The sequence below is a fragment of the Triplophysa rosa genome, linkage group LG2 (genome assembly GCF_024868665.1).
Source record: "Triplophysa rosa linkage group LG2, Trosa_1v2, whole genome shotgun sequence".
In the NCBI taxonomy this organism is placed as follows: domain Eukaryota; kingdom Metazoa; phylum Chordata; class Actinopteri; order Cypriniformes; family Nemacheilidae; genus Triplophysa; species Triplophysa rosa.
Genome location: NC_079891.1, coordinates 16438969 through 16454125, shown reverse-complemented (window position 1 = coordinate 16454125; position 15157 = coordinate 16438969). Strand labels below are relative to the sequence as shown.

The following is a 15157-nucleotide window of genomic DNA, read 5'->3' as shown; positions in this document are numbered from 1 at the left end:
TGACAGCTAGATTAACTATTGTGCGTCGAGGGAAAATTGAACTGGATTTAATCAAAGTCCGTTCACAGTAGTCGTGCCACTCGGCGGCCATGTTTGCATTGGTATTATCTCTGGGCAGTTAATAGCAAGTCCACAGTCCTATCTACTTGAAAATCACAATTAAAAAGTATGTGTCTATCAATAATTAAACCTGACATGAATTGTACCATAACTTGGGTTTGCTAAACTTAAATTCCGCTAAAAATCACCTTTTTCGAGATCGCTTCATCCTACTGTTCATTGTAATGGCAGTGGCGCATCTTGTTAATATTAATATCTTTGATTTCATTCACAGAGCTGTCCACTTCACTTGTGAAAAGCTTGTCTGATGAATCATTCTATCATTTTTTTTTCAGTTGGGGGTTTCCTCTCATGAAAGTGCCACACCAGTCAAACTCGTCCACAACGCAGCGGGCCATCTCAACGGACCTGCCAGGACTATTGGAGCGGCAGTCATTGGTTACCTGGGTCAGACATGTGCTGTTTTCATTATAATAGTTCATCACGCCGTTTCAATGCAGAATGGATAAATGACTTAAAAACAAACCCATCCACTAAACCATAGCTGTCGTCTTCTTCCATCTAGGTGTGCGCGCCTTTGTAACCAAACCTGTGGCCACCAACCTTCAGTACATTGGAGGAGCAGCAGCCATTCTGGGTCTGGTTGCCATGGCGTCAGACGTGGAGGGTCTCTATGCTGCAGTTAAAGCCTTAGTGTGTGTTGTCAAAAGCAACCCTCTGGCCAGCAAGGAGATGGAGCGTATCAAAGGCTACCAGGTGGGCTACAATAACATTTACTCTGTGAAATGTGAGCCGATGGTGTTCTTGATTCCCTTGGCTCAAGCTGTTGGGTGTTATGAGCCAATGAGGGGGCAATTAAATAAAAACAGCAAGCTTGGACTGCTGTGTGTTCTGCCGTTCTGGCCCGACTGGTGACAGCCAGCCAACTGATGTGATAAGTGGGGTTTGTAGGGGTGGGGCATGCTGGGACATGCTGTTTTGAAGATAACAGATGGTGCGCTGTTTTAATCCCCTGCTGCTTTAATTACAGTAGGTCTGTAGAAAAATGCGATGTTTCATCGTGAAGCTAATGTTGATTGTTGTTTACTGTTTACTACGTAAACAGTTTTGGGTTGTTGTATTTGGTTTTGGTACTGAATCCTAAAATGAGACTGAGTTTCATGTGATCTTTAACAGAGCTTCTTGTGTTATAGCTGCTGGCCATGTTGCTGAAAAAGAAACGGCCTTTGTTGAACAGCCATATTCTGCACTTGACTTTCTCTCTGGTTGGGACTGTGGATAGTGGCCACGAGACCTCTATCATCCCAAACTCCATGGCTTTCCAGGATCTGCTCTGCGATTTTGAGGTGGGATGCTTACATGAGGAGTTTTGGGGGTGTGCTGTGTTAATATTAAAGATATACAACGAATCATTTTTGTGTTCTTTTAGGTTTGGCTTCATGCTCCTTATGAACTGCACCTTTCTCTCTTTGAGCACTTCATTGAACTTCTGACTGAATCCAGGTAATCCGTCTCTATTCCAGCACTACGTATTCAATCTGATTTAGTCTGCCTGTAGTCCTCAACCCTACTGAGATCCAACACATTATGAATTTGGATTTTTTTGGCAGTATTAAGTGCATACAGTATGAAGGAGAGAGAGAGGTTGTGAGAGGTATCCTCTTTAACAGTATGTGTATTAGAGAGAGAACTGCTGCAGACCTGCAGTACTGTGGATTTAATAGTACTGGTGTCACTAAGGCAAAGTCCGAATATTTTTGTTCTCAGTGAAGCTGCTAAGAATGCCAAACTGTTGCGGGAGTTTCAGCTGATCCCCAAACTGTTGCTCACACTGAGGGATCAGTCTCTGTCTCAGCCCACCATTGGTGCCATCGGCAATGTCCTCAGTCTGCTGCTGCAAGGCTTTCCCAACTCCTATGACCTGCTCAGGTAAACCGAGATGCACAACCAGTTTTACATTTCTTTACCCAAACCACACAATGAGAAGACAGTATTTGAATTTTGTCAAGCACATCAGCTTTGGACAGTTTCAGTTGTTACATAATATGCTGTATTTAAAGGTAAAGAGAATTATTTGGATAAATAGTGAGGTCTGATGTGCAGTCAGTTGGTCAGTTTTATCACGATTTTGAACAAAATGTAAAAAGTGAAACTTTTAAATTTCAAAATGTTCGAAATCGTTAACGATTTTCAGTCAAATTAATTTTGTTAGATTATTGACAACTTTCGGGGTTTAACTGATCCTCCTTTATGTAAATGAATAGAAATTGAATAGATCTTTTAAACCCTAACACGTACCGTATCCTAACCAAACGCGATGTGATGAGATTCCTGCCATAAGCAATTTGTTTGTCCATACCGAACGCCAAAAAGGGGTGTGACGCGACAATCAATCACAAAACACAGCCAATCAGAACAGTTTTTCCTCTGTCCGCGCACCCTCTCATGCTGAAGCTGAAGAGTGCACATATAGAGATGCGTCCTGTTGTCATGACTTCAGTGTTGCATCACAGGACGCTATGCTTTAATTTCAGAATCTAAACGTGTGTGATCAAACGTATGTAGCCTGTCCTCATCCATGTTTGGGGATTAATATCCATGAGGTGCAGAATTGACATTAAATGAGATCATTGTGTGAGCGGAGCTGTCAGCCGTGACGTCGCAGAAAAAGAAACGGCAGTTGCTCATCGCGCAGTGCTGTCATCTCTGATTGACATGGAAAAGATACCTATTATCGCGTGTCACATCACGACGAGAGAAAACTTCTTTAAGCATTAAAGGCACAAGATTAAACAAACAAAAACCTTACATATGTTGATGCAGGTCACATGTTAGCACCTCGAACAATAGGATTAAACCGATGTCATATCACAGAACAATCCCCACTGCTTTAAGATATTTAAATGTTTATGTATTTATGATATGCAGTATATTAATATATCGTTGCACACCAACCAGAGAGCTGTGTCATAAAATAAAATAGTACTTTTAGAAAAGTTGTTTCCTTTGTTTATGTTAACAATTTGTGCACGTACTTGAACTGCCGTGAAAAATCTTGCTATACTCCTGTGCAAAACATTTTTCCTTTGACTGATGCCAGTCAACTCTTGTGGGTTTTGTTTTTGAAGGTTCGGACAGTTTATCTCCTCAACATTACCAACATTTGCAGTCTGTGAGAAGTTTGTGGTTATGGAGAACACAAATGAAGAAAAGATTGACAGAGGTAAGCACACATGTATTGAAACACACAGCATTATCATGTCAAAAAGGGGCAAAAAAAGCAGAATTTCACTTAACATGAATCTTGTTCTGTTTGGTGTTTCCAGGAGCTGATGATGAGTTTGGAGGCCTCCTGTCATCTAACCTGATTCTTCTGCGGAACAGACTGCTGGACATCCTGCTCAAGCTGCTTTTTACTTGCAAAGAGAAGAACACAGTTAATGCACAGTGAGTGATGCTTCTTATTAAATCTCAGATTCTCTCAGAGAGCTGCACTGCATTTCACTGCATCTATATAACATTGTTACCTAAGCTTGCTGGCTCAGGGTTTATATTGAAATATCTTTATCACATTGTTCTTTGTAAAGTTTGTAAGTTTCATTTTCATAGTTATTATTCATCACAAGCTTCTTGCTCTAAAATGTTCTCTCTGCTGCCCCCCACAGGGCATGTGAAGAGCTTGTACGCACCTTGGGTTTTGATTGGCTGCTGATGTTTATGGAAGAGCACATTCACTCCAGCACGGTGACTGCAGCTCTCATTATCTTGGTGGTGTTGCTGAGTAACCAATCCATTCTGAGCCGGTTTAAAGAGGGCCTGACGGGAGGAGGCTGGCTGGACCACACAGACTCTGTGCTTACTAATAAAATCGGCACTGTTCTGGGTGAGTTAGAGGTCCAACAGAGCCCTAATGTTAGATTACCCGTGACAGAAAAAATGTGTTAGTACCACTTTACAGTAAGGTTGTATTTGTTAACATTAGTAAACGCTTTAAGTGTCACGAACTAACAATGAGCAATATAGTTGATCAACATTTAACTAACCTTAACCCTACACAAAGATGAATAATGTTCATTTTACATTAACTAGTGTTAACAGTTACAACTTTTGATTTTATGTATTAGTAAATGCTGAAAATATGAACGAAGATTAATAAATGCTGTTAAAGTATTTTTCATAGTTAGTTCATGTTAGCGAATGCATTAACTAATGTTAACAAATACAACCTTATTGTAAAGTGTTACAGATTTGTTGCTAGTTTGTGAGAAATTCATATCAGATAAGAGTCCAAAATAAGTTTATTCAAAGGAAACCTTCCCACATTTTTTGTATATATATATGCAATGCAACATTATAATAATGCAGTTATTAGTTATCAAATGTTGCTGTTCATGTTTGTGATGGTGTTAAACATAGTGTTTTCTCTCCTCCTATCCTCTCAGGTTTTAATGTGGGTCGCAACGCAGGGGGCAGGTCAACGTTGCGTGAAATCAACCGAGATGCCTGCCATTTCCCAGGATTCCCTGTGTTGCAAACACTGCTGCCTAAACACACTAACGTCCCGGAGATTTACTTCCTGCTCATGGCCCTCTTCCTGCAGCAGCCAATCACAGACCTGCCTGACAGCCTGCAGGTACATGTCAGTATTCATACCCTTTTTACCCTACTAATCAAACATTAGTGTGTGTGTGTGTGTGTGTGTGTGTGTGCGTGCGTGTGTGCGTGCGTGTGTGCGTGCGTGTGTGTGTGTGTGTGTGTGTGTGTGTGTGGCCGTGTGCGTGTGTGTTCGTGTGTGCATGATCTCACTATCAAACTCATAATTTTGGTTTATTAAGATGACTTGGTTCATGCTAACTTTACTACTACAATCCTATTTCTGTTATTTCCAATCATTCGGTAATGCATGTGTTATATGTATAAACAGAACAGTGGTTTTCAGCTGGGGTTTTTTCTCAGAAAACCGTTATTTAAAGCACAAAACACGTTGTAGTCTGCACAAATGATTTTGTCCTGCATGTACTGTCGTTGCATGTCTTCTCTTTTAACTTTCTGTAGTGTTCCATCTTTCGTTTCTGTTCCATCTGTGTGAGAGCATTGCGGTTTCCTCACTCCTCATTACTTTAGAAAACTTTTGAACGGCAAATACTACATGAATCATGTCATGATTGTGTTCTCTCTCCTCATACAGTTTGACTTGGACTCTATATGGACGTTTATATTTGGTGTGCCAGCCTCCAGTGCTACAGTGATGGGCTCCATTCACAACATGTGCACGGATGCAGCGTTCCTTCTTCTAGCAATGCTGCGCAGCATGCTCAACCTGGTAAGTCTCCAGCCTGTCTGACAAAAACAAATGACTCCCAGCAACAACTCTTATTGTGATGGCTGGCTTAATAGTTTATCAGAAGTCAGTTTACTCTGCATTTACATGTTTTTATTGGATCAGAATCAGATAGCACCTAATATAACAGATCTTTAAAATGTAAGTAGCGCTTAAAACATTATATTCCAGTCCTGTTCCGCATACTACAGTATGTACTGTGTAACTGTGTAAATACTAGGTACCAACCCTGAACTTGACCCAAATCCATATTAAGTACATGTGGCTATCCCTTTACCCAAAAATAAAAAATCATGTCATTTAAACTTATATGAGTCTGTGGAAGACAAGAGAAGATATTTTGAGAATTGTCTCCGTACTTTTGTGTCAATAAAATGGAAGTCAATGGAGGTGAGGGTTGTTTGGGTAAGAACATTGTAGCGAGGAAGGCGGGGCGAGAGCCGTGGGGCGGGTAAGTGCGACCGCCGGTCCCCGCATGCCTCACGGGGGAGCTCGGGAGCATAAGAGGACGAGCGACCGGACCATCGAGAGAGAGGACCCGGGCCCGGAAACTGTTAAGTGTATGTTTGTGTGGCCGACAGTCGACCGTGAGGTGGCTGCCGGTCTTTTATTCTTGGATTATTGTTTGTTTATTTTTGAATTAAAGTTTGTTAATGTTCGCCGGTTCCTGCCTCCTTCCTTCCCTTCTATTGAACTTTATTACAAACATTCTTTGAACTATCTTCTTTTGGGGTGTTTGAAGAAAGTCAGACAGGTTTGACATCAGGGTCAGTAAATAATGAAAGAATTTTCATTTTGTGGATGAACATCTTGGTAACGGATGTAACCTCAGTTCCCTGATGGAGGGAACGAGACGTTGTGTCGAGCCGACAGATGGGGTTCCTATGGAAAACGCCACAGCGCTGTTCTGCGTCACAATCTCTAGCGGAGCGAAACTGACTGGCCTGGGCGAGTCAGATGTGAGCGCTCGCGCGAAATTGTAACCGTCCAGTGGAGAGGTAGGGGGTCCCAGAGCTTTGGCCTCGTAGACGGGCCGGGGTCTCAGGATAACGTGAGAATCACCGGGCCCGAGTTCTAGGCAATCTGTGGACACGGAGGGTGCTTGTAGGTCCCCTACCCTCTTGGAGGTGAGCGCCATCAGGAGAGCCGTCTTTATCGTGAGGTGAGAAAGAGCGGCAGCTCCGAGGGGCTCGAAGGGGGGGGCCTCTTGAGGCCCACCACCTAGGTCGCAAGAGGGTATGGAGCGCGGATGAGGCGGTCGCCTTCTCGCGCCCCTTAGGAACCTAATCACCAGGTCGTGCTGTCCCAGAGGCTTCCCAGCAACTGGGTCGTGATGAGCGGCCGTAGCGGCTACATACACTCCTAGTGTGGAGGGGGGAGAGGTTACTCTCCAGTCTCTCTTGAGGAAGTGACAGCACGTTCCCGATCGAGCAACTCCGCGGGTCTTCTCTTTGAGAAGAGCACCAGGACGAGAAGAGGCGCCACTTATGGGCGTATAGCCGCCTAGTGGCCGAGGCCCCAGCCTGAGTGATGTCCCAACCACCGCAGGGGGTGGGCCACTCAGGCCTATCTATAGCATAGTGTAGAGAGATGCCGAGACCCTACATGCTTTGGACGGGAGTCTAGGTCGAGCCCCCCAGGTGGCCGCCGCCTGCGGGCATGAGAACACCGCGGCGGCATACTCCACCTGGGGGACATCGACGTATCCTCTAGATGCCTCACCCTCGAGGGAAGAGAGGGTGACAGAACTTGTTTGACCCGAACCTGCCGGAAAGGGGGCATTCCAGGTCTTACTAAGTTCCTCATGCACTTCCAGTAAACACGGCACTGGGGGCGGGTGCGGCTTAGAGCCGCGCTCAAACCCGAGGCACCATGTAACCAGCCGCGAGCGCTGGGAGAGGCAGTGCAGGCACTGCAACCCAACGTTCACGGTGGCCCGGGAAAGCATGGCTGACATTTCGACGTCCGCTTCTTCCTGGGCTCAACCCCCCGAGGGAGGGAGCTCCGAGGAATCGCCGGAGTCGGATGGCAGTACGTCACCCCCCGATGCTGCAAGGGACATCTCATCATTATCATGCACCGTTTCCAAATACGTGGTTGAGGAACAAGACGGTGGGACCGTCTCCTGGGGAACGGTCAGACGAGCGAGATGATGTGCGAACGGTCCGTGAGCCTTGCCGTAGCGGGTTGCCGTAGCTTACCCTCGCTGCTTGCCGTAGCAGGCGCCATGGCCGTAGTCCTGCCGTTACGGAACGGGGAGCAGACGATGTGGTGGCTGAGTCCCGTGGGAACACAGCCACCTGTGACGCAACGTCTAAATCGTCAACCGCCCGCAGTGCGGGCAGGACGTATCCACAACGTCTGCCCCAGCGTACTTGAAGCAGACATTGTGTCTGTCCCCCTCCTCGATGAGTGTGTTGCACCCATGAGAACAGCAGGACATGCCACGCTGGAGAAATTTGCTCTTTTAGAGGAAAAAACTCGAACACTTCTGGAACTACCGAGACACCCAGGGGAAGTCGCTACAGGAAGGGACCGTCCGCTGCACCACGTCACAAGATTCCAGCAGTAATTCCGCGTAGAGATTGAAGTCTCGAAGTCGATCAGTGTGAAGGCTCCGAAGAACAAAAGGTGAATGAATGTAGCACGCTGTCTCCCTTTTATACCCGGATATCCGGGGGCGGAGTCCGGCATGCAAATTTCATTCGCCAATTTCATTGGCCTTTTCTAAACTAGTCAGAAGTTGATAGGTTCTCAAGAGCGAACCCCATCTGTTGGCTCGACACAACGTCGAGAGACCAACAGAAAGGGAACTACATTTACATTTAGTCATTTAGCAGACGCTTTTATCCAAAGCGACTTACAAGTTGGGTAAACGTGTAAAACCTATCCCTCTAAATACATTGTAAGGACATGTTCTGTAAAATAATGTCCAATGTGATTAATGTCCTCCTGGAGACGCATTGCAGTTGCACTATTCGGAATATTCAGATTATTTTTGTCAATACTAACAATTTCTGGTTGTCACCAAAGCTGCAGGCTCAGAACAGGACAAATTTAGATTTTTTGTTTGTTTTTCAAACAGCCATGGCAGTCAGAAGAGGAAGGGTCCTGGCTGAGAGAATATCCCATCACTCTCATGCAGTTTTTTCGTTACCTCTACCACAACATCCCAGACCTGGCACCCATGTGGCACAGCCCGGACTTCCTGTGTACACTCGCTGCTGCAGTTTTCCCTTTCAATATTCGGCCCTATTCTGAGATGGTATGCAAAATTGCTTTATTCTTAACTGCTTAGCAGCCCTTTGATAATTAATTGTTTGCTTATTTACATGACAGAATATTGAGATTTGCGTTCAGAAAGTTGGTGGGATTAACTGTGATGCATCCTGTTTTCTCAGGTGAGTGATTTGGATGATGAAGCAGGCTCACCTACAGAAGAGTTCAAGGCCTTCGTGACAGATTCAGGAATGAATCGCAGCCAGTCAGAATACTGCAATGTGGGCACTAAAACCTACCTGACCAATCACCCAGCCAAGAAGTACGTTTTTGACTTCATGAGGGTCCTTATAATGGACAACCTGTGCATGACACCTGCCAGCAAACAGACCCCCATCATTGATCTCCTGCTAGAGGTGAGAAGCGTCATCATCTGAGATATCTGCTCATTTACCAATTCGTGTGTTTTTTTAAACGGTCTTTCATGGTATATTTTGTATTGTTCTGTATCACCGGTAGATATCTCGGAGCTTCTCATTAGAAGATGACTATCTTCTAGACAGAAACTCTAACTTTACTCTATCCTCAGGCCTCACCGGAGCGCTCCACCAGGACCCAGCAGAAAGAGTTTCAGTCATATATCTTGGACAGTGTGATGGATCAGCTCCTCGCAGCAGATGTTTTATTGGGTTAGTTCGACATATCATAAATGATAGCCCATGAAAATCTTTAGTATCATAGGGAATTATGTTTTTTTACCATTTTAGTTTTTTTTTCGTATTTCACCTTCATATCATTGAAAACTCATATAAGATTGTCCCACAGGACATGTTATCATGTGTTATCAATTGGCTTCTATAAAAAGCAACCCTGGACATTCAGCAAATTATCTTTGTATTTCACATCTACATACTACCCTGTACAATGTCTCTTATATGTTATTATCCCCCATTTTCTGTAAAATAGTCTTTATTTTATATATGCACAATTTAGAATCTTTTAGACTGTAAATCGTATTATATTGTATTGTCATTGTGTTGAATGTCTGTACTAGAAGCTTCCAACACCAAAGAAAATTCCTTGTGTGTGCAAGCACACTTGGCAATAAAGCTCTTCTGATTCTGATTCTGATCTGATTCTGATCAAAAGAAAATAATATGCTTTTGAAAAGAAGAAATTGAATTCTAGCCTGACACCTTATGGGACTTTTGACCATCAATACATTGTCTTATTTACTTGAACTCCTTATGATTTACAGTATTTCTTATTATAAATCTTCCCTGGCTGTGTGTCTGTCGTCCAACAGGTGAGGAGGCATCATTGCCAATAACAACTGGAGGAAGTTATAACATTCTGGTCAACAATGTCTTCTACTTCACCCAGCGTGTTGTGGATAAGCTGTGGCAGGGCATGTTCAACAAAGAGTCCAAGCTAGTGGTGGAATTCATAGTTCAACTCATTACCCAGGTGAGAGAAGTTCTGTGAACTTACAATTTGGTTTTCACATATCTGTGACTGTACAAAACAAGCACACTAAACTTAGTTTAATTGTTATACAAAAGCAAAGTTGGGCTGCCATATACTTATTCTACCACTACAAATATCTTTTCTAGTTCATCATGATAAAAAATCCCTCCATACTATATATTTATGAATGTTGTTTCAATTGAAAGTATGTTATATACAAAAGTAACACTTTTATTGCACCTGTCTGTCAATTTCAGTGTTTACATAAAAACAAACAAACATTTAAATGCCACAGTTTCACTATGATTCTAAATTCTTAGTTTTTCTAATGCATTAGCATCTATGTAAATAGGTGACAAAAAATGTTTCGCTGTTCTATTTAATCGGTGCATATTTTGTCCTCCTCTTATTCATTTTGAAATGCCGCAAATTCTTTCACTCTCAATCCTTTTCATTAGTTTTTAAAACCCATGTAAACTCTCTCTTGTACCCAGGACTTGCATAAGATTTAAAGTCGCGTGCCCGTGTGACTTTTGCGAGTGTTGTTACTCCGTTCTGTTTCTCTCTGTTCCCACAACAGTCCAAACGACGATCGCAGGGTTTGTCTCTGGACTCTATCTACCATTGTCTGAACCGAACCATCCTCTACCAGCTGTCCCGTCCACACAAGACTGTCCCGCAGCAGGTCACCCTGCTGGACTCGCTACGTGTGCTGACAGTAAACCGAAACCTCGTGCTGGGACCCGGAAACCACGACCAGGAGTTTGTGGCCTGTCTGGCTCACTGCTTAATTAACCTGCACACGGGGAGGTGAGAGAGAAAAACAAAAATGTTTTTTGAAACACTCAATCAACACTCAATCAAGCAGGTTGGATTTCAGAGGTTAGATAGATGTGGGATCATTCAAGCAGATATGTAGATAGTAAGCAAGATAGAACCCCCTTTTTTAGTGTCGGTAGAGTTTGTGCAATGTATTGTAGTGCTGTTCTGGGTGAGAGAGTCTTGCATTGTCATGGCTCTGTATTTAGACTCGCTCAGAGCTTCGGAGAGACTGAGAAATGAGATCAGTGCAGAGACAGTCAACAGAACTGCTTTAGTGTGCTGCGCTGCTGCTTAAAGATCAATAGAGGAACGATTTCATTTTAAGTGTCTGGTAATGTGCTGACATGATGCTTTATTATTATTGCTGTGATTTGGAATTCAGACTTTTTTTTAACGGATTAAATGAATATGCACATATTGGGGATGCTAACAAATAATTGCTTATCGATTAATCGCTACCATTGAATCGATAAGCATATAGATTTATGAATTACCAACTTAAAGGAGTCATATGACACGGCTAAAACGAATATTATCGTTTGTTTTAGATGTAATGCAATGTGTTTACACGATTTAAGGTTAAAAAACACTGTATTTTCCAAATACCGTGCACGTTTGTATCTCCTCTTTGCCCCGCCTCTCTGAAACGCGCAGATTTTTAACAAAGCTCATCACTCTTAAAAGCGAGGTGTGCTATGATTGGCCAGTTAACGAGTGCGTAGTGATTGGTCGAATACTGCAAGCATGTGACGGAAATGTAACGCCTCTTACCATATTTGAAACATCAGGTTCAAAAGCAATTGTACTGACAGGTACGCCCACCTTACTTTGTGGGGGTGTGGTTACACGAGGCATTTCAGGCAGGTCTGGGTGAGGTAGAATGCATCTTTTGTTCCGACACTTCAATTTTTGCAATTTTACGTGTGTAATACATGCATGGGCAACTTATAACACACCAAAGTCACAGAAAAACATGTATACGTGCCATGATGCAAGATGGCGCCGCGGATGGCTGCCTCGGTTTGGAATGCTCTAGTACTTGTCTTTTTTGTTTGTTTTTCCTGTTTTGAGCTACTCTTCTTTAATCACTTTTACCAGGGACGAATTGCTTAACATTAAGCAATGCCCTTCTGTCAATCTTTTTCCTAATTTTAAAAATTCAGACGTCTTACTGGACATTTTACTCGGAGGAGCGGCAGCTCTATACAAACGCTCTAAAAGACGCAAGCGGGGAAAGCGAGCGGGTGCACTCGTCAGACTCCGACGACGCGGATTTAGGACCCCGCTGCCGAGTATACACCTGGCAAATGTCCGCTCCCTTACCAACAAAACGGACGAAATACTCTTACTCACCAGACAAAGATTTTCCCAACTCCGCTGCGCTGTGTTTCACAGAAACATGGCTCAATGACACCATACCGGACAGCGCGTTACATCTGCCGGGTTTTCAGCTTTTCAGAGCGGATTGCATTGCCGAGTCAACAGGGAAGACTCGTGGTGGTGGATTATGTTTTTATATAAACGAAGGTTGGTGCAGAGATATAACAACACTGAAGAAGATGTGCTTTTCGTACTTAGAAGCGTTCTCTATCAACTGCAAACCTTTTTATTCACCACGCGAGTTTTCCTCATTTATTCTCGTGAATGTTTACATTCCTCCACATGCTTGTGCGAGCGCGGCGCTGCAACAGCTGGCGGATTACATCAGCAACACCCAGATTCTCTTATTATTATTATTGGGGACTTTAACAGAGCAAACCTCTCCCGTGAGCTGCCAAAATACAGGCAGCATATCACATGCCCCACCAGAGATAGCAACATTCTGGATCACTGTTACACCACAATACGGGATCCATACCACTCTGTTCTCAGAGCAGCTCTGGGTCTCTCTGATCATTGCCTGGTTCATCTTCTTCCGACCTACAGACAGAAGCTTAAATCTGCCAAGCCTGTAGCAAGAACAGCAAAGAGATGGAGCAGCGAAACAGAGCGGGCCTTACAAGCCTGTTTCGACTGCACGGATTGGAGTGTCTTTGAAGCTGCAGCCACTGATCTGGATGAGTTAACTGATGCAGTGACATCCTACATCAGCTTCTGTGAGGACATATGTATTCCCACCAGGACTCACTTAACATACAACAATGACAAACCATGGTTTACAATGAAACTGAGACAGCTTTGTCAGGCCAAAGAAGATGCTTACAGAAGTGGGGACAAAGTCTTGTATAATCAGGCCAAAAACACACTGACAAAGGAGATAAGAGCAGCTAAGAGAAGCTACTCTGAAAAGCTGAAGAACCAGTTTTCAGCCAACGACCCTGCATCAGTGTGGAAAGGCCTGAAAGACATTACCAACTACAAGCCATCATCCCCTCAGTCTATGGGTAATCAACGACTGGCTGACGACCTGAACGACTTCTATTGTCGTTTTGAAATGCAGAGTCTCACCCTTCACACCCGCCCTGACCCTATCTCTGCTATACCATTAACACCTCCTCTTGACACTCAACCTGCACTTAAGATCTGCGAAGAGGATGTTTGCCAGCTTTTCCGCAAACAAAAGATCAGAAAAGCACCAGGCCCAGACAATGTCTCACCCTCCTGCCTGAAAGTCTGTGCGGAGCAGCTGTCGCCCATCTTCACTAATATTTTTAACAGATCTTTGGAGCAGTGTGAAGTCCCTTCATGCTTCAAACGCTCCACCATCATCCCTGTACAGAAGAAACCCAAAATCTCTGGACTTAATGACTACAGGCCTGTTGCTTTAACATCTGTGGTCATGAAGTGAGAGACTTATACTGGCCCACCTGAAGGACATCACCAGACCACTTCTTGATCCCCTCCAGTTTGCTTACCGAGCAAACAGTCTGTGGACGATGCAGTAAACATGGGACTGCATTACATCCTACAACACCTAGACAGACCAGGGACTTACGTCAGGATCCTGTTTGTAGACTTCAGCTCGGCCTTCAACACCATTATCCCAGACCTCCTCCTGCCCAAGCTTACACAGCTCTCTGTGCCAACCTCTACCTGTCAGTGGATTATTATCCACTTATTATCGGGGCAGTCATGGCCTAATGGTTAGAGAGTTTGACCAGAAGGTTGCCGGTTCGATTCTCAGGGCTGGCGGGTAACGACTGAGGTGCCCTTGAGCAAGGCACCTTACCCTATACTTGCTCCCCGGGCTGCAGTGATAGCTGCCCACTGCTCCGGGTGTATGTGTGTTCACTACTCTCTGGATGGGTTAAATGCAGAGGTCACATTTCGGGAATGGGTCACCATACCTGACAAATAGGTCACTTTCACTTCACTTCATTAACTTCCTGTCGAACAGGCAGCAGCTAGTGAGGTTTGGAAAATTTAAATCCAGCACGTGTACCATCAGCACCAGGATGTGTTCTTTCTCCACTGCTATTTTCACTCTACACAAATGAATGCACCTCTACAGACCCTTCTGTCAAACTCCTGAAGTTTGCAGATGACACCACAGTCATTGGCTTTATTCAAGACGGTGATGAATCTGCTTACAGAAAGGAGGTTGCTCAGCTGGCTGCCTGGTGTAGTCAAAACAACCTAGAGCTGAATGCATTCAAGACATTGGAGATGATAGTGGATTTCAGAAGGAACCCTCCATCACTTCCTCTCCTTACCATCCTGGACAGCACTGTGGATACTGTGGAGTCATTCAGGTTCCTGTGCTCCACCATCTCTCAGGACCTGAAGTGGGAGTCCCACATAGACTCCATTGTAAAGAAGGCCCAGCAGAGGTTATACTTCCTCTGTCAATTGAGTAAGTTCAACCTACCACAGGAGCTACTGTCCCAGTTCTACTCAGTGGTCATCGAATCTGTTCTGTGCACTTCAATTACTGTTTGGTATGGCTCGGCCACCAAATCAGACCTACGAAGACTACAACAGACAGTTCGTAGTGCTGAGAAGATTATTGGTGCTCCTCTGCCCACACTTCAGGACCTGTACGATTCCGGAGTGAAAAACAGGGCACACAAACTTTTTGAACTGTTGCCCTCTGGCCAGCGCTTTAGAGCACCAAACATCAGGACTTCCAGACACAGAAGCAGCTTCTTCCCCCAGGCAATCTCCCTCCTAAACAGATAACTGCTCCTTAAGAGCAATATTCATCTTTCACTACTCCTATAGTGTGCACTATAGTGCCTTATTATATTTACATTTTATTTATACATGTATATAACACTACCTCTACTTACTACATTATCCATTTGCACA

At 44.1% G+C, this 15157-nt stretch overlaps 1 protein-coding gene across 4 annotated transcripts in view; it reads left to right on the top strand.

Annotated features, from left to right (window-relative positions):
- Positions 1–15157, top strand: part of wdfy3 (WD repeat and FYVE domain containing 3) — an 86700-nt gene that overhangs the window by 49019 nt on the left and 22524 nt on the right. For 3 of the 4 annotated variants that reach the window (XM_057350056.1, XM_057350064.1, XM_057350039.1), the window contains 15 exons: positions 396–507; positions 626–816; positions 1254–1406; positions 1490–1563; positions 1828–1989; positions 3189–3283; positions 3387–3507; positions 3726–3943; positions 4503–4699; positions 5249–5383; positions 8487–8666; positions 8803–9036; positions 9210–9309; positions 9927–10087; positions 10668–10897. In XM_057350056.1, coding sequence (XP_057206039.1) covers positions 396–507; positions 626–816; positions 1254–1406; positions 1490–1563; positions 1828–1989; positions 3189–3283; positions 3387–3507; positions 3726–3943; positions 4503–4699; positions 5249–5383; positions 8487–8666; positions 8803–9036; positions 9210–9309; positions 9927–10087; positions 10668–10897 — 2363 coding nt within the window. The remainder of the gene's footprint in view (positions 1–395; positions 508–625; positions 817–1253; positions 1407–1489; positions 1564–1827; positions 1990–3188; positions 3284–3386; positions 3508–3725; positions 3944–4502; positions 4700–5248; positions 5384–8486; positions 8667–8802; positions 9037–9209; positions 9310–9926; positions 10088–10667; positions 10898–15157) is intronic. The other variant, XM_057350048.1, reaches the window with a different exon arrangement.